This window comes from Dama dama, chromosome 11 (genome assembly GCF_033118175.1).
Source record: "Dama dama isolate Ldn47 chromosome 11, ASM3311817v1, whole genome shotgun sequence".
In the NCBI taxonomy this organism is placed as follows: domain Eukaryota; kingdom Metazoa; phylum Chordata; class Mammalia; order Artiodactyla; family Cervidae; genus Dama; species Dama dama.
In genome coordinates this window covers 3,453,734-3,478,973 of record NC_083691.1, presented here as the reverse complement: position 1 = coordinate 3,478,973, position 25,240 = coordinate 3,453,734, and the positions used below count along the sequence as shown (strand labels likewise).

General features: G+C 56.6%; 1 protein-coding gene across 5 annotated transcripts in view; it reads right to left on the bottom strand.

Annotated features, from left to right (window-relative positions):
• Window positions 1-1,197: 1,197 nt before the first annotated feature.
• NACC2 (NACC family member 2) overlaps window positions 1,198-25,240 on the bottom strand; it is an 81,217-nt gene continuing 57,174 nt past the window's right edge. For all 5 annotated transcript variants that reach the window (XM_061154299.1, XM_061154302.1, XM_061154298.1 and 2 more), the window contains 4 exons: window positions 10,024-10,188; window positions 7,790-7,895; window positions 7,400-7,497; window positions 1,198-5,936 (listed from right to left, as the gene is read on the bottom strand). In XM_061154299.1, coding sequence (XP_061010282.1) covers window positions 5,428-5,936; window positions 7,400-7,497; window positions 7,790-7,895; window positions 10,024-10,188 — 878 coding nt within the window. In that variant the 3' untranslated portion in view covers window positions 1,198-5,427. The remainder of the gene's footprint in view (window positions 5,937-7,399; window positions 7,498-7,789; window positions 7,896-10,023; window positions 10,189-25,240) is intronic.

The window sequence follows — 25,240 nt, the reverse complement described above, 5'->3', positions numbered from 1 at the left end:
AAATCCTGTGGGCAGAGGAGCCTGGGGGGCTCCAGTCCGTGGAGTCGCAAAGAGTTGGACATGACTGAGTGGCTAAACAACAGCGGCTTGGGCAGAACATTTGCTACAAAGCCTGAGAAAGGGGAGAGGCCAGGGGTGCCTTTAGAAAGCCAGCGGTGGCCCCTCGGACAAGACCCTCCAAGGACAGAGGAAGTGAGGAGCCCACCACCTAGAGGTCCGAGCCCTGGAGTCTCACGTGAGAACCTGAGAACTGATTGAAGTCCACGGGACAAACGGACGCACAACCTTGCCCGCTGGAGCCCAGAAAGGTCCTTCAGGGTATAGCAGCGGAGTGAAGGGCGGACAGAGCTGCCGCGCCCGAATCTGTGAACCAGCCCTGGGGAACCTGGCGGGAGGGCTCCAGAGATGGTCAGGGGGTGGAGACAGGGGCTCTGCCCACTTGCAATTCCCGCTTTGTCCACCTGGGGGCGGACCTGGCCCAGGAGCAGAGGAGGGGAAGGGGGGGGCGGCGGGGGGGGGGGGGGGCGGGGGGGGGCAGATGCACACCTGGACAGGCAGGCAGGTGAGCCAGGGGCCCCAGTTTGCAGACAATGAAAGGGAGAGCTCCCTCAATGCACCGGGAGCTCAGGCCCCCCCGCCCCAGGCACGGGACCCCCCCGCACCGCCCCAGGCACGGGTCCCCCCTCCACCGACATCCTGCCCACCAGCCCCCTTCCCTCATAAGACACCGGGGGCAGGGAGAGGTAAGCGGACCAGGTGTGGACATGGGCAGTGAGCCTGGGGATGGCCCCTTCTCCCACCCAGGGCTCCCGGGTCCTGAAGGTGCCCCTCCTGGGACGGTTGATCACCCTGCCTCCAACAAACCCACGCCCTTCCCTGGCTTCTCCCAACGCCACAGAGGAGCCAAGTGCAGGCAACCTGGGTTTGAACTGACTTTATTATTCTGTAAATGTGAATTTTACAAAGCGCTTTACAATGAACGATCACATCCTTTTGTTTGTAACGGATTTCCACCTCCTGGATCGGCTTTGAGCACATTGCAAGCCCTCGGTTTCCTGGTCGCTGGCGGATGTTGTGTCCTCTGAGTTATACGGTGTCAGCCGTGGCGAAAAAGCAACAGTCTGAATTCTGCCAAGTAGCAGCACGAAAGAGAGGGAGGCGCAGGAGGAACAAACAGAGGTTTCCTCCTTCTTAAAAAAAAAAAAAAAAAAAAACGAAAAAAGAAAATAGAAAAAAAAAAAAGCCAGTCTCTTCTGAGACTGAAATGGAACTCAGTGTTACTGTGGAACAGGCCTCCTATACAGCACAGGACAATTTATTTATTGATTTTTAACAGTCGTGAGTTACAGTACTACTTAACCCCTCCACGGACTCTTTACAACAACCGTCTCCTTTTCAAAAGTCTCTTTCTTCCCCCCAAACAGTCCGTCCAAAGGATGAATGGTCTATTTGCACCCAATGCCATTCAAATGTTCAAGTCAAAAATATTTATATGGTTTATATTTAGTTCTTTATTATTTTTTGTCTGCTAAAAATAGTATTGCAAGTTTTGGCTTCTTTTGACATAAAAATGACAACCATGTGCAAAACGCTGACGAAAAAGCATTGATCAGAATTCAAGCGGGCTGTCCCATCTGAATGCTTTAGATGGATGCTGCATCACATTCCTTTTCGTTTTTATCAAAGAAACAGAAGAAAACAAGAAACAAAAACCAAAAACCCTTGTTGCCAGGTTAGAAACACCTTGTACCGAGCCCCCCTGCCCCCCACCGCCACCGTCTCTGGCTGCTGGCGGGGGACACGCCCGGAGCTGGCTGGCTGACATAATGACAAATGTATGCAGCAGCAACATTCAGAAACAGTAGTTAAAGCTCAAGACGGCTCTGAGCTCTCAATTCTGTGTTTAGGATTTACTGCTGGCAGAGAGGCAGGCAGAGGTTTTCTCTGAGTTTTCAGGTGGTTAATGGGCCATAGGCCTTTTTCGACTTGCAGCAGAATATTTCCATAAAGATAACCCGGTGGAGGGGAATCTAAGCCGTCCACGGCGGGGGGTGGCACACACCCAGGCCGTGCTGGGAGGTTCCGGCCGTCACATGGGGACAGAGTCAGGGCCGGAACCGAGCAGGCCGCTCCCAGGCTGAGCCCCTGCTTTCCTCCTTCTTCCCAGCAGAAAGGCTGCCGAGGAATGAGTTTTCATGGAGGAGAAACACGCCTGGCTCCTGGGGCCCCAGCACCTGGACAGCGGTTTTGGGGCCGCAGGCCGCACGCCCAGAGGCCTCTCCCCTCGCCTCTGGTCCACATTCAAGGGCAGGGTAAGACGATCGCATCAAGTGCAAGGTTAAGCAACCACAGAGAACTCTGGGTGAGACCAGACAGTGCAGAAAGCAAGACAGGTTTCAAGTACCGAGGCCGCCGGCCGGCTGACCGGGCAAGCGGGCAGCCCCACCGAACTCACAGTATCTGTCACATCGCGGTCCCTTCTCCTGGGCCTTTGCACTCGTCCCAGCTGCCTCCCGGGGCCCAGCCCGGCCACCGGGGAGGGCAGGGGTGGGGGGCGGCCGCGGAGCCCAGGCGGGCCGCCCGCCACGGCCACTGGGACTGGCCCAGTCCTTCTCTCTCCAAAAGGCGCTGATAGACTTAGCTCTATGTAGACTCTATGTAGTATATGCGTATTGCTAATAGTCAAGCTTAGGGATAAAGGTGCGGTTATCTCATAAATACTGAGTGGCTTGTCTCTCGGTCTACAGGGGTCAGGTGGGGAGGGTCACGCTCACGGGACAGGAATTAGTCGTCTTGTAAACAGAGGAGGGGAGGGTCCGGTTCTCCTAATTGGTTTTCCTTGGGAAAAATGATCAAAAGATGCTAAGGCACTCTGGAAGGCCCCCCCTGAGCCCAGGCCCGCCGCCGCCCGCCCCGCGGAACATTCCGGACGCGGTGGGAGGAGCACCCCGGCAGATACAATCATCAGCCACGCCCGTCTGCAAACGCTCCACCCCACGTCCACCGCGGGACACATTAGTGCAAAACGCTCGGCCTGGCCCGTCCGGAGCGCAGGAAGAGTTCAGCAGCCATTCACATTAGATTCTTATTAAAGTTTCACCTGCAGCTCTAGCCTTCCTTACCCAGAACAACAAAACAGACGGTGACTATAAACAAAGGACAGAGGTCACGGGACATTGTGCTGGCCTGAGCAGCGCCGTCAGGCCTTCTCTGGGAGGCCGGCGCCCCTCCCTGTCCTGGCCTCGGGGCGGGGGAGAGGGGGCCGGGCCCACGTTGGAGTGGGGGTCAAGAGGAGAGAGCAAAGCCCTTCTGTGCCAGCCAGGGCGGGCAGCCGGCCCCAGAAGGTCCCCAGGGCTGGTTGGATGAAAGTGCAAACACGGGGTGGCGGCCGGCTGACAAGGGGGGCTCCACAGGGGAGCCGGTGGGGTGGTGGGGTCTGCCTCACAAGCCCCCCACCCCCACCTAGGGGCTGTGGCCTCCTCCCAACTCCAGGAGGACTTGGTCCTGGTCCCTGGTGGGCTGTGGGCCCTGGGCTGTGCCAGCTCGCCCCCTGGGCCTGAGACGGAAGAGGTCCACCTCTGGGCCACATGGTCAGCCTGAAGCCCCAGCAGGAAGGAGCTGTAGCCCCTGGGGCAGGGACAGGTGGGTGAAAGGGCTGAGGTCAGCTCCCATGTGCCCACCCAGGGTCCTCCCAGCCCAGCCTGCGGCCATCAGACCTCTGCGGAGGGCAGGCCTGGCTGGAAGAAGCACCCCGCCCCAATCCCCACCAAGGTCTCCTCCAAGGGCCCTCCACAAGAGAGCGCCGCAGTCAGCAGGACGAGGAGCCTGGGGTGGGGGTCGGGGAGTGCTGAAGCACCCCCTCCCACAATGCCAGCCTCCCAGCTGGGACCTACAAGAGGCTGGGGGTGGCTCAGCTTTGTGGGGGGGGGGGCGGGTCACACCTGCCTGGCAGGGGTTGGGGGGGAAGGGAAGGCAGAGTGCAGGGAGCAGGGCTGGGGTGGGGGGGCGGCCTGTGTCCATGCCTGGAGGCCTCCTGGGACTTTAGGAGACAACCCCTGGGCGTCTGGATGGGAGCACTTGGGACAGCCCGTGCGTGCCCCTCCCCTCAAACTGCAATGGAACTTCACAGTGAGCTTTCCAGCCTCAAACCATCAAAGCCCTTGCCCCCCCACCCCCATCAACACACCCTCCCCAATGCAGTCCAGAACCTCTGCGCCTGCAAACCGCCTCCGCTCAGGCCTGTGCCCAGGGCCCACCCACCCACAGCCTCGGAGGTCTGCGCACCCGGGGGCTCCGAGCACATGTGGGGAGCCCAGCGCCCGCCTGACCCCCGATTCCCTTCCTGATCACCCTGGCTGCCCTTCCACAGGGGTGAGCAGGACCCGTCCTGTGGTCTGGGACACAGACCCCCCCAGAGCTGTAGTGGGTCAGGGCAGGGACACCCCAGCCTCTCTTAATGTTTTTTTGCTCTTTTGGGTCTGAAAGTTTCCAAACCAAGTATGAAATAGATCTGAATTAAAACAAAAACGAATAAACAAGCAAACCTAAACCCAACGTGGCTGAGGGCTGCGTGGGCTGCACCAGGGGCGGGGGCCCCACCCCACGGGGCAGCGGGCGGCCAGGCGGGGGAGGCAGGCGGGGGAGGCCAGGCGGGAACCGGGGGGTGCTGGGCGACACGGGTGAAGGTCCGTGGAGCTGCGGGGGTCGGGTGGACCCCCCGGGCGCGGGGCAGGACAGCAGACGTAGCCAAGATCACTTCCTCTCACACACAGACCAGCACGGCCCACCGCCGGGCCGTCACCGCCACCCTTGCACACGCTCACACACACACACACACGCTCTGCACACACACCCACACCCCACACGCACGGCGGACCTGGCAGGCCTGACCCCCGAGTCTCAGGAAGAAGGTAAAACAAGGATTTGGCCCCTGGGGGCCCAGCCCTGGCCCGTGGCCCCGTAGGGGTTGCGGCGGGGGGGGGGGGGGGGTCCCCATCCCCAGGGGTGAGGACTGAGGACCCCAAAGCGCGTGTTCCCGCCCCACAGGCCCCCCGGCCTCATCCCGGGCAGGGGGAGCGGGGAGGGGGGAGGCCAGCAGAGCCAGGCACCAGGGCCTGGGGGCCTCTCGCCCCCTCCCCACGCGGGGGAGGGGGCGCTACAACTTGGAGACTAACCTCTCGAATATCAAAAAGGAGCCCCTGGGACCTTCCTCGCAACTAGGTCGCCAGTGGCCTAATCGTTTTACAGTATAACGAATGCATTTGTTTCCTTCATAAATTTTAAATACAAGCAGAATAAAAATCACATTTTTCTCAGGCAACAGTAGCAGTTCAGTAGGTAAGTGGCTTGATCACATTTGTCTGTATTAGTAACGCATGCAAGCAGCTTCCGTACCCGCCTGGGTGCCGGTCCGCCAGGGGCGCCTCCCTACAAGGGCCCCGCGTACGGGCCTTCCGGTCTCCTCCCCGGGGCCGGCGTGGCGGGCCGGCTGCTGCTGGCGCTGCCCTGCTCGAAGGGCTGCGGGGGGCTCTGGCCGTCGGCGGGCAGCGGCTCGGGCGCGGCCACCTCCTGGATGACCGAGCCGGCCCCGTCGGCCTCCTCGCCGGCCTCGAAGGCCGGGTTGGTGGAGGCGGCCAGGTCGACGTTCACGGCGTCAGTTCTCAGGGCCACGATGGCGGCGGCCTCGCCCCGCCTCTCAGCATAGATGCGCTGCTCGAACACCTGCGCGGCGGCGGCGGGCGGGAACTCGGGGTCCAGGGCCGCGCTGGCTGCTGAGGAGCCCATGACCGTGCGGTACATCTCCACGCCCTCGGGCAGCATGGACTTGATCTTGGGCAGCCAGCGCTTGCGCACGCGGCGGGCGTTGGTGCACATGTCCGCGGCAATGACATTCATCTCACTCTCCTTGAAGCTGGGGGCGAAGTTCTGACAGTACACTGCAAGGACAGGGCGGGGGGTGGGCGTGAGCGGCCACCCACCTGCAGGAACCCCAGGACCCCACCTCCACCTCCCCAGGGGCCGTGGGCCTGAGACCCGCCTTGCATGAGAAGGGGGTGGGGGTGCGGTACTCTGGGCTGGAGCGGCCACTCTGGGGCCACTGGGGGTGGGGGTCTCCTCTACCCTGCGTCCCTCTAGCAAAGGAGGCCATGTGGCCACTCAGGCCTCCCCTGGGGCAGTTTGAACACCAGTGGTCGGTCACCATTCTCCCTGCTGGAGGCCCCGTCCCACTCCTCTGGGGCAAGCATTCAGGAGAGGGGCGGTCAGGGCACATGGGATCCCCCGCTGTGGCTCCAGCAGGGGCACAGAGGGCCTGTTGGGGGGGGGCTCTGGCCCCCTCCTGCCCACTGGTTGGCTGCGTGGCCCTGGGCGAGGCCCCGTCTCTGGGCCTCACTTTCCCACTCTGTCCCACCCACCTTGCGTCCTTGGTGGGAGAAGTCTGATAGCATCCCCGCCCAGGGCAGTGGGAACCAGGGCAGGGCCTCGGTGCCCACCCCAGGGTGAAGCTGGGTGGGTGGGTGGGGGGGGGGGTCTCTCTGGGCCCGAGATGGACTGAAGGGCCAGCAAGGAGTGATAAGGGGGCTGGCTCATGCCTGCCTTCAGCCCAGCCTGTGGCAGCGGCATCGTGTTTGACAATGACGACCCGCCCTCTCCTCTCTGCTCCAGAAGACAGGAGACCCAGCTCTCCACAAACAGCAGGGAACTCGGAGGGCGGTCCCCCAGAGTGAGCCCCCGCCACTGTGAGCCCCGCTGTGGGGTGGGCCAGCCCCGCCCCACCTGCCTCCTCCCAGAGCCCGGCCAGCACCGCACGCTCCGGGATGCAATTACCGGCTACAAAGGCCCCTCTCTGCTCTAAACAGAATTAGCCTCACGGGAGAGATTGTTTTAAGCAAGAAAACTAAGACAGTGTTTCAGGAAGACGGGCTCGGCTGGTCTGGCCTGGGCCAGGCATGGGTGGCTTCTCCCTTGTCCCGGGGCAGGTGGGTAGGTGGGTGGGGTGTTTCGGGGGTTGCGGGGGGTGGGGGTGGGGCGGCGGTCTGCCACCGAGATGGACCCGATTCCACCCCCACGCACCCAAGAGCGGGAGGCAGAAGCAGGCCGAGCAGATGGCAAAGGCTCAAAATAACCCCCAAATGTAAATAAGGGGTTTTGTTCAAAAAGGAAAATTAGATCTATTTCACATATTAAAATAGTTTCGCAGCTGAATTCATCACGCTTGGAAACCTACCAAGAACGTTCACACCTCGAGCCCGGGCTCCCGCGAGCTGTTCTTTTCTCCCCGTCGACCCCACGGCTGGCTCCCTCCGGGAGAAGCCGCCTTTCCCAGGCTGAGATCCAGGGGTCTGGCGGCTCCTGGAGGTGCTCCCCAGCCCCACCAGAGACCCCCCAGCCCTCCTCTTACGTTTCACAGCGTTCAGGACGCGGCTGTCCAGCGGCTTGCGGCTCGGGTCGCTGGTGGACGAACGGATGCCTGTGCCACAGCTGTTGGCCAGCGTGTTCCTGACGGAGGGGCGGGCAGGGGAGGCAGCGTGAGGCGGCAGCGGGAGGGGATGCCCGCCCGCCCCACCCATGGCCTGCTGCCTATTTTCCCGGGGGGTCGGGGTGAGGAGCAGGCCCCCACCCCCCATGACGCGCAGCCAGCATGCTTCTTCACGTGGCGGGGGGGGAGGTCCACAGGCCCTCCCCAGGCCCCGGGCTGACACTGGCGTGGAGCTGGGAAGGTGCAGGCCCTACACACAGCCTCGCCTAGAGGGGCCGAGGCTTCCGCGCCCGCCCACCGGCGGGGACCTACCTGTCGAAGAAGGTGGCGAGAAGGCGGCGCAGGAGGACCTTGTGCTTCACGCCCGCGCACAGGTGGCAGTTCATCAGCTGCCCACGCGTGATGTAGACGCCGGAGCCTGCGGCCGCCGGACAGAGAGACAGAGAGGCCCTCAAGCCCAGGCCCAGGGCTGCCGGGCCCGGGGCAGGCGGACCGCAGGTGGGGGGGGAGGCCTTCCCGACACTGACAGCACCCCTCCTCCAGGCCTGGGACCCCAGGACGCTCCAGGCCGTCCTTGCTCCCTCGGGGGCCCTGTCACCAGGAGGAGGCCGCCTTGGTCAGACGCTTCCAAGGGGCGGTCCCCAAACCGCCTTGTGGCCCTCGGGGGAGCGGCCCTGGGTGTGGCTTTAGGTAAACCCCTGTCTTGCCTCTCAGTTGCTCCCCGATCAAAGAGCTGCGGGCGGGGGTGGGAGGTGGAGTCATGGAGCTCAGGGAGGGGCTGCCCGGCCCAGCGTAGGGGCAGGACCGCACACCCTGCAGTGCTGTGGGCCCTGCCCGGGCTGTAGGCTCGGGCCGCTGGAGCCCCGGTTCACCCCGGATGGTTCACCCCGGATGCTGCCCGTGGAGAAAGGAGCTTAGGCCAGAGGCAGTGTCCCCAGCTGGGAGCCGCGGGTGTGAAGAACGTGGAAGCGCTGGGCCTGGGGGGGCAGGGAGCCTCCAGGGCCTCTTTGGGCCTTTGTCTACCATCTGACTTTTTGCAGAACACATACTGAACCATCTTACTGAAAAGCAGGAATAAGGCGGTGCTCCCTTCTGCAGGGGGCAGAGCAGAAGGCACGAGGACACCCTGTGAGGACGTGACATGCCAGCTCGGGGGGCGGAGGCCTCCCCTGGCTTCCTGCTTGGTCCCCACTACGAGCCATGTCTCCAGGGACGCCCGCAGCCACGGGGCCAAGAAGCATGTGGCTGATGCTGGATGCAGACCTCCATCAGGCGCCCCGGCCAACACACACCGAGTGTCCCTAAGGGCCTCACCCCCCCAGGTCTGCAGAGCCTCAAACCCAACAGCGAGACGGGTCATCCTGAGCCACATGGGCTGGACAGCCACCTTGCGGTGGGGAGATCTGTAAAGGGGGTTCTAGCAGGAGGCTTGGGGCTGGGGTAGGACCTAGCCAGGGAAGGTGGCCAGCCCGCACCCCTCCCCAGCCCAAACAGGCCTCCCCAGGGACCATGCCCACCCCCCCCCCCACCCCCAGGGCTCTGAGAAACCTGCCCACCCTCAGAATCCATCCCAGTCCAATGCTGACACTCCTGGAACTCAGGAGGTGGGCCTTGCTTGGAACTGTTAACAGCCGGCATCGGGGCAGGGCGTGTGGGGTATGGCCAGGGGCACCCTCACCCCACCCAGGCCCGCCCCGACCAGCCAACACTGCCTGGCGACTCTCCTGTTGGCTAAAAATGTCAGGCAGCCCGCTGAGGCGTGGTTCGAGCAGCGAGGAGGTCTCGGGCAGAAAAACCCCATGAAGCTGCCTGGGAGCGGCAGGCGGGGTGCTGGACAGGAGTGGGGGCCCAGTGGCCCATCAATTCTCATCTCGCTGCTGGACAGCCTTAAACATCTGCAAGGAAGGATGGCCCTGGCCGTCCTGTGGTTAGGACTCTGCGCTCTCACTGCCTGGGGCCGGGTTCAGTCCCTGGTCAGGAAACTGAGATGCCGCAAGCCTTGTGGCTTGGCTGGGGTGTGGGGAAAATAATCTACAAGGAGCTGTGAGGCCCAATGAATTCCAACACTGAGAACATAAATATTTCCAACAGGCACCAGCCCTAATGGGCTTTGGACCCCAATGTGTTGTTTGTTTTTACGGAAGAAGTGAGTCCATCTAGGAGCCACTGTGTGGAAGCTGGCAACACTGCCCCTCGATCGTGGCATCTGGACACTCGGGGGAGCTGGGGGGGGGGGGGCGGGGGGTCCGGCAAACTGTACAGGACTTGGTTTTAGCCACGACCTAAATTAAAACACAGTCGTGATTGCGGCCCCTGCCAGTCAGAAGCTCGACCAGCCCAGGGGATTCAATTAAAATGCTAAATTAATTCAATTGAATAACCCCTCTTCGTGACACATTCTTCTAAAAGGAAATTAAGAGGAAATTTAAGATGTTCTTTTTTTTTTTTTGACTGATTGGTGATGAGTAACATCGTTCACAGCTCCGAAGAAAAAACGAAAGGGGAAGGCCTCTGCACACAACAGACGGGGCGGGGCGGGGCCTCACCTGCCACCAGCTCCAGCTTCTCGCCAGGGTCCCCCTCGGAGTAGAGCTTCGGGTGGCAGCGGTACCCGATCTGGCTGATGAGGCTGGCGGGCAGGGCCACCAGGTCGCGGCGGATCAGGACGCAGGAGCGGCTCTCCAGCGGCACCGGCTCCGGCTTCTCTTGTACTGCGGACACAGGACCCGCCCGGTCAGGGCCGGCCTGGCCGAGCCCCCGGGGCCACGGCAGGGAGATCACCCCTCCTCCACCCAGGCCAGCGTGGGGTCTGCCCCGCGCTCGCCCTCCCTGCCCACCAGCCGCTGCCCCTGCGGGGAGAACCCGAGAGAGCAGACGGGGCAGGTGGGAGGCCACCCAGCCCGGCCCAGGAGGCTCCCCGGGCGGAGGGTGTGTGTCCACCAGGCCTCGGAGGACAGCCTGTTAGAGGCGGAGCGGCCGCCTCTGCTGGGGGAGCGAGGGCTCGGGGAGGGGACAGACTTCGTCCCGTCAACCCCCCACCCAGCCACTCCTCACAGCAGCCCGGTGCCACAGGGCGGGGAGGGGGGACACAGCCCCTCTGCAAGTGGGCGCTGCACCCTCTATTCCTGGCCAAGAGTGGCTCCATCAATACCACCCAGCAGTGAAGCCGGGGGGTGGCAGAGTTGGGCAGGGCAGACACTGTGTCTCCAGGGCTGGCTCCACGTCTCCGAGCCTTCAGGGAATGTTCCTGACAGATCACCACTCGGGGGGCACTCAGGAACCCCCAAGCGTGCCAGAACTGCAGCTGTGATGGGGCGGCAGGCGTGGGGGAGGTCCCCCAACGCCCCCCTGCCCGAACCCCACCCTGAGCACACACACACCCCGCCCCTACGCCAGGCCAGCCTCCCAACCACCCCCCACTCTCCCAGCCCTGCAGGGTCTCCTGAGGCCTGGGTGGGCGTTCCCTCTAGTGCTCAGGATGGGGGAGCGGGTCCTTTGGGCACTTGCTGGGCACCCAGCACACCCCTGTGCCTCACCAGGTGTTGGGAGGCTGAGGGGGGTGCCGAGGGCCTGCCCCCTGCCCACAGGAGGGTGAAGGCAGAGGCTGCATTGAGGACCCCGCCACGGCCAGGACCCGCCCCCCTGCCAGGCTCCATACCCCAGCACCCTTCAAGCGGGCGCCCGGTTCTTGCCCCCTGCCCGCCCCCCCTCCCCCATGTCCCCATTCTCCCCAATGCCCCCACCCCAATTTCCTGCTTGGCACCAATCCCCCCTTGCAGCACTGCGTGCCCGAGCCTCTCAGCAGGGTCAGCAAGAGGCCCGCACCCAGCAAGCCTCCACCCAGACCTGCAGACCCCCACCCCGGTTCACGCTCACACCCGGTCATCAGTCCAGCCCTCTTCACCCTGCAGTCCGCACTCAGGGCTGCCCCGGCCAGACAGAGGGCAGGGCCAGTGCCTGCCTCGCCTGTGTCCCCAGCACACGGGCGCCCCCGGTCACTCCTGGGAGGGCCACTGCCCCGGCAGCTGTGTGGGCGAGAGCCCCAGCTGGCCGAGCAGCACGGCCTGCAAGGCAGCCCCTCACCCACCCGGCACGCAGCACCCGGGCAACGTCTGCAGGTTGGATAGGGCCCCAGGCTGCTCCGATGGACACCAGGTGGGTCTTCCCTGCTGAGAGCAGTGGCTCTTGTTAGCAGCCTTGATGAGCCCTGGGCAGGGCAGGAGGGCACGGCTTGTCAGATCCACCAGGACTTGGACAGCAGGGGGCTGGGGGGTCATGGACACTAGGGGGCGAGGCCGGGCTGGACGCTCTCCTCCTGCAGGGCAGGGGCTCAGGGGTGGAGTCTGTTGGGGAGGCGCGAAGGCCACTCCCAGAGGGTCAGAGGCAGCCCCTCGGGCTGGCCAGTGCTCTCGCCTCTGCACTGTGACACCCCCTTGGGGTCACAGGACAATTCAGCAGGGACACGTGAGCCTGGGGTGGGGGAGACCAGGTGGGGCTGGGAGAAGGACCTGGAAGCCACGCGGGGGCTGCCGTAAAGGGGCTCCGGGAGGGGTGGTGGCAAGGAAGGGTTGCAGCCCGAGAGCTGGAGCAGGCGAGTGTGCATTAGCCCCAGATTATCTCTGCACCAAGCTCTCGTGGGGGAAGGGCCAGGGCGACCCAGGCCCTGGGGAACCAGCATTCTGCAAACCACAGGGCGAGTCCCACGGGGTAAGGCGGGACGGTCAGTCCCATCCCTGAGGATGGGTTGGGGACCCACCTGCTGCTCTTGCTGCTTCACCCAGGGTCTGGGATCACTCACGCTGGAGTCACCCCCAATTCCCAGCAGGGGCCCCCAGCCCCCTGCCCCCCGTCCCTACAGAGCTCAGCTCTTCCTGGGGAGGCACCTGCCAATGTGCACAGGGTGAGCATGGTACCTGGTGCCTTCGGCCCGGAAGAGGCCAACTCCAGGGTGAAGGAGGGAGCCTCCCAGGAGCTCAGATCAGGGCAGAAGTCAGAAGGGTGGCCGCACTGGGGGTTGGGCAGCATCTCCCACCTGGCATGTTTGGGGAACGCTGGGCGGGGGGTGTGTGGGGGGCAGAATGGCAGAGAGCCGTCAGAATCTTCCAAACCCGGAATTACCCAGGGGCTCGGGGAGCACAGGAAAAACAACCCGGATGATATTTTAAAACATAATTACCCAGCCCGCCCCCCCCCAACCCCAGCCCGCTGTGATTACGCTCACAGACTCGGAGCAGAGCACCAACGCTGGTGCCGTGGCATTTACATAAAGAGCGCTCGCCAGCAGAAATAATCCCATCCACAACCCTCGGCCTCGATGTTTCTCCAAACAGCAGAAGTTGTTTGTGCTCCGCACGCTCCCCCCCACCCCAGCCCGGCTCCCCGAGAGCCAGAGGCTGTCAGATCCAGAACAACCAAAAGAGTCTCTTCTATTTCTGCTCCGCCACGTGCCGGATACTGCGCCAGCTAAAAATACCCCCCTGAGCGGCGGCGCATCTGGAAAGGTGCTTCGATCTCTCCGCACGCCCCCGGCCCCAAACCACCCTCTGCCGGGTCGGAGCTGGGCCTCTAGCAGCCTCCATCCTGGGAGGGGGGTGCCGAGTCACAGAGAGGCTCCGGGAGCCCAGGAGAGCCTGTGCACTGGGCTTTGGTGACGGGGCCCCTCAAGCACCCCTGGTGGCCTCTGGCGGGTCATACGGTGCCTGGTGGCAGGGGCGGTGGGAGACCCCTCGGTGGGCTGTGCGCAGGGGTCACACCCAGGCCCCCCCTGCACCGGCGTGGGGGGAACCTGCCAGCCTCCTGCTGCCCCAAGACCCAGGCCGCCGCCTGCAGCATCAGCGGCCCCGTTTACACCGCTTTATGATGCTGGTTTCTCGGGTCATGGGCTCCAAACATTCAGGTCCTGTGAAATCTGGAGAGAAGCATGTGAAAGCAATCAGCCGCTGACACGGGGAGGTGAGCGTCCGCCCTGCACGAGGGCGGGTGAGTCATGGTCGTAAAGGTCCCGATGGAAGGACCTGGAACAGAAGCTCGCCTGGGCAAACAGGCCTCAGAACCGAGGCCCTGGGGCTCCAGAGAACACCAGTGTGTCCACGGGGCGGGCGGTGGGCCCTGCGGGGGGAAGAGGGGTCCCCGCGGAGCCTTCAAGACTCCGCTGCCCACCTGCCCAGAACACGGCCTGAACCCAAACGGGGGAGAGGCGGCACGCGAGCGACGTGACACAGATAGACACAGCCTGCACGCCGCCCTCGCGTGAGGCCCTGGGCTGGGGGAAGGAAGGGGTGAGTGTCCAGTGGGGACAGAGCGTCGGCTTGGGAAGAAGACGGCGGTGACGGTTACACACGTGAACGCGCGTGGTTCTGAGCACTTAAAAGTGGTTCGAACAGTAAAGCTTCTCTCAGCTACACTCTGCCGCAATAAAGACACCTTTTCAAAGGAATGAATGGAAGGAGGGAAACTGGGCGCGTCATGCTGCCCTCAGCCCCAAACGTCCTCGATCTCCTAAGGGTCACGGGCAGGGAATCTGAAGAATGTGCTGGACCCTCTGCACGGGCAGCACACATCAAGATGCCCGCCCACAGGATGCCATCATGTCCAGGAGGCTCAGAGGGGCCCTGTTCTCGTCCCCAAGTGCAGGTGCATATGGGGCATCACCATCGGAGTCTCACCAACGCCGTGACCACCAGCAGGTGCCCAGGCCGCCCCGATCCAGTCACTGGGGGCCCTGTTGAGGTGGGGCAGGGCGGAGAGGGGGCAGAGAAGGTGATGCCCACTCCACAAAAGTGTGTGCCATTTGTTCAGATGGCAGAAGAAGAAACTGAGCCCCTAGTCCTTCATGATACAGAAAAATACAACCGAAAACCAAACGGAAAGAAGAACACGGCCCCACACGACCCGATGCTGGCGGTGACCAAGCCTGCCAGACACAGCACACAGCCCAGAGACAGACCCACGCAAGTGAGCTCGGCCAATCCGTGACACAGGTGCACAGGGGCCCAGTGCGGAAGGTGACAGGCTCCCAACAAGGGTCACGCACGAGTCACACACAGGCAGAAGCCAAGCCGAACACCCACAAGCCCAACCAGCACCCTGTATGAAGATGAACCCAAGTGGGTTGCAGACCTGAATGTAAACACAAACCTACAAAACTTTCAGCAGCAAATCTGTGATCTTGGGTTTAGCTAAAAACCTAGACAGAACCCCAAAAGCACAATCACTAAAAGAAATTAAATAAGAAACTAAACATCATCACAATGAAAAAAAAACTTGTTGTCTACAAAAGATGACCAAGGAAAGATCGGCATGGCCAGGCAAACCATGTGCCTGACAGAGGAAAACCCCAGGGAAGACAAAGGAAACTCAACGGGAGGAAACGAACAATCCAACTTTAAAAACGGGCAGAAGAGCTGGACAGATCCGTGAGCAGAGAACACACAGACAGCAAATTAGCACAAGAAAACACGCTCATCACAAGCCCTTAGAAAAATGGAAATTAAAGCCATGCTGAGACAGCACTCCTTGAGGTTAGGACAGCTCGGCGGGACCCAAGCACAGCGCACCCAGCGAGGACCCGGGGCCCCTGGAACACTCACCCACCCGCCCGCCCTGCCGCGAGAACAAGATGGCACAGGCCACTGGGAACCACTAGGCCATTTGTTACAAAGTTAACCGTGTGCTGTGCCGAGCCAGCCCTCCGCTTCCAGGTGTTTATCCAGGAGGAGAGAGAGAGATGAGGGCCCGACGCCAAGAAGCCTGTGCAGAAATGCGCACACAGCTCTGTTCACAGACGCCCCCAACTGGCAACACCCAACATCCCACATCAGGGGAAGGGACAGCCGGGGAGCCGTCCACAGGACAGTCACCACGGGTCACGAGGAGGTACACATTGTTGATGCACAGTTTGGATGGATCCCAGGTCCGCTGCGCCCAGCGGAGGAGCACTGTCCAGGGTTATCTCCGGGGCGGGTCCACGTGGAGGACACGGCCAAAGACACAGCCAACACCCGGGGGGACACAGAAGAGGGGCTGCCAGGGCGTGGGGTGGGGGCGGCCATCAGAGCAGCGTGGGTGAGCCCTGGGGCCCTGCAGGCCGGCTGACGGAGCTCTTCTGGGTGGTGGACACTCAGCTCACACCACCTGGTGCCCAGGAGGCCGCCCAGCCCCCTCTGCTTAGCTCCAGGCAGCTTCCACTCACGACAGACACACCACAGGTGGGCCATCTGGCTCGTCCCTGCAGCTGCCAGCTCGGTGCCAACCAGACCTGCAGTTTTGAAAGGGCCACATTCATGACGGACATCCGTGCGCTAGACACTCCCGTCAGCCTCCAAGGAACGGGGCAGGTGGGCCTCCAGCAGGTGCGGTCGGACCTGGGCAGGCAGGACGGGGCGAGCATCCGCAGTCACCGTCCCACCTTTACGTGCCTCCCACGTAACCGTGACGCACCACTGACAGAAAGGTGCATCTCGTTTCTTGGATTTAAAATGTCGGGGGGAGGATGCACCCAAGAACCAGTGCAATTTGGCACACGGGGTAAAAAAAACAGCGGAAGTCTGGCAAGGAAGAGAAACAAAGGTGGAAACAGAAATTCAAGGCCAAGGCTGGGGGGACCTACATGCAAACCCTGGCGACCAGACCCCCGGAAGCTGGGTCACAAAGGGACATGTGGGTCTCGGTGGCCCTGCACTCGGGAAGTTCCAGGCTCCGCTGCTGGGAAGACATGGGCATTGGAAAGGCCTGTCCCTGGACTGTGCCCCAGCCAGGCCCTGGCAACCGGCCCCTCTGGGACAGCTCGGAACCCTGACACTCCCCTGGGCAGCTCCACACCCTACTTGGCCCGACCCACTCAGACCTGGGTTCTGTTTGTTTTCTGACTCCTGTGTCCGAGTCTGGCCCTGGGAGACCCCACTGGTCCCGTCTGGCCTCCCACCCCGCAGAGAGAGCCCAGCAGCTTCTCCCATAGCCACTCCGACCGCGTGCCTCTTCTGTTCCCCATCCTTCCATGCAGTGCTGACCTAGAGACGCGTGCAGGCCCACTGCCCGCCCATGGGCACCAGGCCGACTGTGGACGCTGCTGGGGGCCAGAGTGGGAGGCGAGGGGCCGTGGGGGTGGGTGGCTTCCACTGCTGATCGTTCAGTGCTCTAAGAGAGCGAGCACACGGACTTCCCCGGTGGTCCAGTGGCTCCCAAAGCTGGGGGCCCGGGTTCGATCCCTGATTGGGACTCAGATTCCGCATGCCGCACGGCATGGCCAAAAAAAAGGACACCAGAGGAAGCTGCCTGGTAGAGATGGTCATACTAAGTAAGTCAGACAAGGACAGATATCAGATGACATCATTTATATGCGGAGTCTTAAAAAACCACACAAACGGACTTACTGACTCACAGACACAGAAAACAAATGTATGGTTACCATAGGGGAAGGGAAGGGGAGGGATAAATCAGGCGTTTGGGATTAACATATATACGGTTCTACATATTAAACATATAAACAACAAGGACCTACTACATAGGAGGGGGAACGCTACTCAGTATTCTGTAATAAGCTAAAGTGGGAAAAGAATTTGAAAAAGAATAGACACCCGCATGTTGTGTAACTGAATCACTCAGCCACATACCTGAAACTAACACAACATTACAAATCGGATGGAGGACAGTGGCTGCCCCTGCGGGATGGGGTGGGGGTGACTGTTGGGAGCAGCAAGTCCAAGGAGAGGGGCCAGCAGCCGGGGGCCGGGCAGACAGACAGAGGGGTCGAGAGCCCACACAGACTCCGGGGGCCCGCACCTGGACACAGCTTCCCGAGTTCCCTTCGATGCATCTGCCAACCGCTAAGTAGCGCACGTGCAGGACCAGAGGCAGAAAAGCTATTGCCAAGAAACGGAAAAACAACTTAAGTCAGGAATGTGGTGTCCCACGTGTGAGCTAGACAAGCATCGGGTCTGAGGGCCTGCGAAGGAGGCAATGCTCGGGGGAACACCAAGGACTTCACCAAAACCTGGGAACAGCCAGGGCCCACGAGCAGGGCGACCAGGAGCGCCCCGCCTGACTTACTCCAGGAGGTCACGTCACTTCCTGACAAACCCGAGGGTCTCTCGCAAAGGCCTCTAAAGACAGGTCCCCAGACCCTCTGAGGAGCAGTTCTGCTTAGAGCTTCCAAAATGTATTCACGCGTCGTGAAGAGTTCAATAAAAAAATCACCAGGGAGACTTCACGGTGGTCCAGTGGTTAATATCCTGCCTGCCAATGCAGGGAACACAGGTTCAACCCCTGATCCGAGAAGATCCCACACGTTGCGGAGCCACAGCTACTGAAGCCCCTGAGAAGCCACGGCCAGGAGAAGCCTGCTCGCTGCAACTAGAGAAAGCCCATGAGCGGCGACAAAGACCCAGCGCAGTCAAAAATGAATGGTTAAGGAAAAAACTCACAATCTACAAAAAGACATTAGATCGGACCCACTGGCGATCTGTAACAGAAAACAGGCAGATGCTGTCTTTCAAATAACCTCTCTTCATTTGTGCAAGGAATGTACAAGACGGTGAATTTCACCAGAAAACTAGAATCGGTAAAAAGAATCAAATGCTAGAAAGATGATTGGTTCAGGAGTAAATTAAACAGAGCAGATGAGAAGATTGGTGAACTGGAAAATAACTCAATCCAAAACATCCAGATGGAAGCTACAGAAGGAAAAAGAAACAGGAAAGTCGTGAAACAGAACAAAGGTTACCTGGAATTCGCAGGACACGGTGAATGCATGACACTCGTGTCCTGGGAGCCCCGGTAGGAGGGTGGGTGCACGTGGGCAGCTATTGTGACCGAGAATTCTGAGCTGATCAAATGAAGTCACGTGAAGACAGTGACCCCAGGGACTTCCCTGGGGGTCCAGGGCTTGACTTCACCCTCCAGGGCAGGCAGCTGGGGTTTGATCCCCGGCAGGGGAGCTAGGATCTCACATGCCTCACAGTCAGAAAACCAAAACACAGAACTGAAGCACTGTTGTAACAAATTCAACAAAGACTTTAAAAATGGTCCACATTAAAAAAAAAAAAAAAAACAAAAAACTAATCCCAGACAGAGGGTAACACAGGAAGACATGGAAAAACTAAATGTGCAGATAAGTATAAACACAGGTATTAAAACAACAATGGCAAAAGGGTGCAGCTAAAAACATGCAGATACTCCCACCCCAACCCATTATGACAGGGGGGGGACATAAAGAAGGCTAAAGTCCTGGAGGTCTTGGCAAGCAGTGGAGGGGGCGGTCCTTGAAGGAAGGCTGTGAGTCAAGATGACCTCCAACCCTTAAGAGACCAGCTGTTGTTTATTTGCTAAGTTGCGCCTCACTCTTTGTGACCCCATGGACTGCAATTTGTCTGCTAGTCTCTAAGGACTTCCCAGATGTTCAGTTCAGTTCAGTTCAGTCGCTCAGTTGTGTCTGACCATGGACTGCAGCACGCCAGGCTTCCCTGTCCATCACCAACTCCCGGAGCTTACTCAAACTCAGGTCCATTGACTCGGTGATGCCATCCAACCATCTAATCCTCTGTCGTCTCCTTCTCTTTCTGCCCTCAATCTTTCCCAGCATCAGGGTCTTTTCCAGTGTCAGTTCTTCACATCAGGTGGCCAAAGTATTGGAGCTTCAGCTTCAGCATCAGTCCTTTCAAAGAATATTCAGGACTGATTTCCTCTAGGATTGACTGGTTTGATCTCCTTGTACTCCAAGGGACTCTTAAGAGTTTTCTCCAATAACACAGTTCAAAAGCATCACTTCTTCAGCACTCAGATATCTTTATGGTTCAACTCTGATATCCATGCATGACTGCTGGAAAAACCGTAGCTTTGATCACAGACCTTTGTCAACAAAGTTATGTCTCTGCCTTTTAATATGCTGTTTAGGTTGGTCACAGCCTTTCTTCCAAGGAGCAAACATCTTTTAATTCCATGGCTGCAGTCACCATCTTCAGTGATTCTGGAGCCCAAGAAAAGGAAGTCTTACTGTTTCCATTGTTCCCCATCTGTTTGCCATGAAGTGATGGCACTTCCCACGTGGCTCAGTGGTAAAGAACCCGCCTGCCAGTGCAGGACATGCGGCAGGAGCTATGGGTTGAATCTCAGGGTTGGGAAGGTCCTCTGAAGGAGGAAATGGCAACCACTCCAGTATTCTTGCCTGGAGAATCCCAAGAACAGAGGAGCCTGGCAGGCTACAGTTCATAGCGTTGCAGAGTCAGACACGACTGAGCACGCATGTGTGGACTGCAGCCCACTAGACTCCTCTGTCCATGGGGACTCTACAGGCAGAATAGTGGAGTGGGTAGTCATTTCCTTCTCCCAGGGATCTTTCCAACCCAGGGATCTTACCTCTGTTTCCTGCGTTGGCAGGTGATTCTTTACACTGAGCCACCAGGGAAGCCCTAAAGAGACCAGTAGGCAAATTTAAAACAGGCAGAGAAAAGCAAATAAACAGACTAAAGTGCTTGATTAACCTGAAAGAAAGAGGAAAAGTGGAGAAACCACAGTAAGTCAGGGGGGAAAAGGTAGATGAAACCCCCAAATACCAGCAGTTCATGAAATGTAGGTGGATTAAACACTCCAATGAAGAATAGTTAAGGACTGTGTAAAAAACAAACAAAAAAACCCAGGAGAAAATCTTACACAAAAGGACAAAGAAAGTCTGAAAGCAAAAGGTTGGAGACAAGATGCAGCAGGTGAACATCAAAGAGAAGGGTACCAGGGCAGCCCCGCTGATGTAAGACCACGCAGACTTCAAAGCAAGGGACCTTCCTGGTGCTGTGGGATATTTCCAAGAAGACCGGCTTGCCAAGAAGATAAAACAAGCCGGCGACAAGACAGAACAGGGGCCCAGACCACAGCTTCACAATAACTGGCAGAGCTGAAGTGGAGAAACGGCGCATCTACTGTATACCTGGAGATGTGAACATCCCCTCCGGGGAGCCAACCAGTGCAAGAAGAGAACAACCAATCAGAAAGTGCAGGCAAGATTCGCTGTCGTTATCGCTGCAGTTTATCAGGCTGAAGAACGCAGTTTTTTCCAGTGCGTGTGGAACACGTACTGGGGTACAGAGGGAGTCTCAGCAGATGCCAGCGCAATGGAGGGCTTGGAGGAGACTGTGACCGCGGGAAATAATAAATCAGAAATTACAACCAAAGGATGACCAGAAATCCACAGCAGGTGTGAAATTTTAAACCCACATAACACCCTTAGATGACCCAAGGGTCAAGGGAAAAAAAAATCACGAAAGCACTGGGAATTATTTTTAACTGAATAATAATGGAAATAACGACATATCAAAATGTGTTGGGTAGAATGAAGCCATGATGAGCAGGAAATGAATAGTCCCGAGTGTGTATATTTTAAAAGGCTGAGAAATCAACTGACCACAAAAACTAGGGAAAGAATAGCAGGTTAACTCAGAGAAAGTAGAAATAAACTGAAATTAAATATATATATATATATATATTTAATTTGAAATAATATATAAAACATATATATATATAAATTAAAATTTTACATATATATGTATATATATATAAAGCACAGTTGACCCTAATACAATTTGAGGGTTGGGGCACCCACCCCCCTGAGCAGTTGAAAATCTACATAAAAGTTTTGTCTCCCCCAAAACCTAACTACTAATAATTTACTGTTGACCAAAAGCCTTACATATGTAGTCAGTTCACACAAATTTTGTATGTTATATATATTTATACTGTATTCTTAAAGTCAGCTAAAGAAAAGAAAACGTTATTAACAAGATCGTAAGAAACAGAATATATTTACAGCACCGGGCTGTATTTACTGATGTCCTTACGTTTACACTGTTTCCAAGGTGAATCACCTGTCTGTCAGTACCCACATTAATACTGTCCTATTTGGGCTCCAAAATCACTGCAGATGGTGACTGTAGCCATGAAATTAAAAGACGCTTACTCCTTGGAAGGAAAGTTATGACCAACCTAGATAGCATATTAAAAAGCAGAGACATTACTTTGCCAACAAAGGTCCGTCTAGTCAAGGCTATGGTTTTTCCAGTGGTCATGTATGGATGTGAGAGTTGGACTGTGAAGAAAGCTGAGCGCCGAAGAATTGGTGCTTTTGAACTGTGGTGTTGGAGAAGACTCTTGAGAGTCCCTTGGACTGCAAGGAGGTCAAACCAGTCCATCCTAAAGGAGATCAGTCCTGGGTGTTCATTGGAAGGACTGATGCTGAGGCTGAAGCTCCAATACTTTGGCCACCTGATGCAAAGAGTTGACTCATTTGAAAAGACCTGGATACTGGGAGGGATTGGGGGCAGGAGGAGAAGGGGACGACAGAGGATGAGATGGCTGGATGGCATCACTGACTCGATGGACATGTGTTTGAGTAAGCTCCGGGAGTTTGTGATGGACAGGGAGGCCTGGCGTGCTGCGATTCATGGGGTTGCAAAGAGTTGGACACGACTGAGCGACTGAACTGAATTGATATGACATGAAGCACTGTAGGTATTAACATGTCAGTGGTACTAGACATCAAAAAAGGAAAGATAGTGTGGAAAAGAAATGCATATTTATTTACAAGTACTGCATTTATTGAAAAAAAAAAAAAAAACTATATATAACTGGACCCATGCAGTTTGAAGGTCAACCATGTACATAAGAGAGAAAAAGCCAAAAGCTGGCTCTTCGAAAAGACTAGTATGTTGGAACTTTCCTGGAGATCCAGGGGTTAAGACTTCACCTTCCAATGCAGGGGGTACAGGTTTGATCCCTGCTTGAGGAACAAGATCCCACATGCCTTGGGGCCAAACAACCAAAACATAAAACAGTAGCAGTACTGTAACAAATTCAATAAAGACTTTTAAAAAATGATTCACATAAGTTTTTTTTACAATGACTAATACATTGGAAAATCTCCAGTAAGCCTAAATGAAGGCTATGAGGGTGAAAAGACCCTAATTAACAATATTAAATGTTACTGTTGTATGAACATGACAGAGCAGATTCTGTAGAACAGAGGTTGGCAGACTTTTACTGTAGAGGGTCAGAGGGTCAGTCTTTTAGGCTACATTCTGTTGCGTATCCTTCTTTGTTTTCCCCCTTTTTCCTTTTAAACTTCTCTTTGAAAATATAAACAGTATCCTTCATGTGGGGGCGGTACCTAGACTGGCCAGGGGGCAGAACTGTCTGTGTCACAGTTTGCCACTTTCTTCCACAAACATTGGGAAAATTTTAAGAGGATATTAGCAGTAGATTCATGCCAATAAATTTGAAAATTAGATGAGTCCCATAAGCTTCTAGAGAAACATAACTTAGCCAACAGTGATGCAAGAAGAGACAGAAATCTGAACCGGGACCTAATAAACATAAATCTGAAAAACATCATCTTGCAAACAACTCTTGGCTTGCATGGCTTCACCCGTGTATTACTTCAAAATATTTAAGAAGGAAGTCAGCTAATCTTATACAGACTCTGCCAGGTCATTTTATAAAAGGGGCGGGGATGATTCTCAATTCAGTTTACGAGGCCGGATAATTCTGCCAGCAAAAAGGGAAACATGACCTTAAAGGAAAATTAGAGGGCCCTCTCTCTTGTCTGTATGGTACAAAAATCCTAAAGGAAATATGAGCCCATATGCAAAGCATGGGCTGGCCCCACGTGGCTGGCGATCCAGGCACTGGGTCCAAACTCTCGCCTCCTCTGAGGTGGGTCTGAGGAACGTGTACTGGCAACCGGGATTCTCAGGGGGCTCAGATGGTACAAAAATCCACCTGCGATGCAGGAGACGGGGGTTCAGTCCCTGGGTCAGGAAGAGCCCCTGGAGGAGGGCATGGCAACCCACTCCAGGATTCTTGCCTGGAGAATCCCACGGACAGAGGAGACTGGAGGGCTATGGTTCATGGAGTCACACAGTCTGAAGCAACTGAGCAACACCCACACACACCGCCGCACCCACACCCACACCCCCACACCCACACCAGCACCCACACACACACACAGACACACACACCGCCCCCCCCACGCCAGCACCCACCCACACACACACACACACACAGACACACACCCCAGCACCCACAGTGCTTGTGCTGTGTGTGGGTGCGGGGTACGCATTTAACAGGATTCCCAGTGCTCCAGGCTGGAGCTCCGGACAACTGTAGGGGCAGGGGGCTCCCCTACAGAGCCAGGGCCCCAGGCTCAGAGTCTGGCTGGAATGGGGTGGCTCCCTCGACTTAGCAACTGCTGGACGCTGACATCTCACCTGTCTCTCCCACCTGTGGCCTCCTTCTAGGAGATGAACACTGAGGAGGGGGTCCCAGCTCCGGAGAACCTCCCACAAAAGGGCAAAAATATCAGGCACTTGAATCCGGGGTAATGAAAAAGGATCCTACGTCACAAGGTTGAACTTATTCCAGGAACGCAAGGTCTTTTAATATTCAAAAAGCAAGTTATAACATTAACAAAGCAGAAGAGGAAAACCATGTGACCATTTCAATATTTAAAGAAAAGGCTTTTTTAATCTTTTTTTTTTTCGTGGCCATGCTGCACTGCATGGGGGATCCTAGTTCCCGGACCAGGAACTGAACCTGCATCCCCTGCAGCGGAAGCACAGAGTCTCAATCACTGGGCCAGCAGGGAATTCTGAAAAAGCTTTTGTTCAAATGTAACACTTATTTATGAAAAAAAAAATACTCTTAACCTAGGAAAGAAAACTTCCTTCATCTGATAAAGTGTATCACACACACACAAAAGCCTTGAGCAAATATCCTACTTAAAGATGAAATATTGATAGCTTCTCCAGAGTTTGGAAAGGAGACAAGAATGAATAAGAAACCCTGGCCAGTACAGCCAGGCAAGAAAGAAAATTAAAAGGGGAAGAACAGGAATAAAGAAATAAAGTGGTCATTCTTAGCAGATGACATGACTGTACACAGAGAAAATCCAAAAGAATCTGCAAGCAAACTGTTAGAATAAATAAGTGAATTTAGCTAGGTGGCCAGATTTTTTTTTTTAAAAAACCCAGTTTGTTTCTAGATACTAGTAACAAATAATAAAAAAAAAAAAAAAAAAGGGAGAGAGAGACTTAAATATCATATGGATTAAGACCCAAAAAAATGAATTTCTAGGAATAAATCTAATGAAAGATGGACTGAAAAACTACAAAATATTCCCAAGAAAAATGGAAAAAGATGCAGATAAATGGAGGGACACACCCAATCTTGTAGACAGCAGTTCACCTTAGACTAATCCAGGGGGTCAATGAAATCCACCAGCTTCCAAGGGGAATTGTGTGACATTTGACGAACTGGTCCTGAAAGGATAAACAATTGCAAAAAAGAGCCAAAGCAAGGCAGCAGTTAGGAACAAAACCCTGGAAGATTTACACTATGTAGAAATCAGGAGACTGGGGACTGGCAGAGACAGAGCAACAGACCCAAGCACAGAGAGAATTCATACATTTTACAGACATCTGGGGTCAATACAGGGGAACTGTCGCATTGGTGCGGAAAAGGTGGTCTTCTCAATAGAAAGTGGCAGATCGGCTAGAAAGTCATATGAGAAAAAAGTAAATCTTCAGTCCCATATCACCCACATTAAAAAAAAAAAAACAATTCCAGATATACTACAATGTTGAGACAACTGATTAAGCATGGACAGTTGATTATATAGCAGTGCTATGTCAAAACTGAATTTCCTGAGTTTTGAACACTATGTTGTGTTTATGCAAGAGAATATCTCCTGGATAAATAACGCTCAGTATTTTGGAGTAAAAGAGC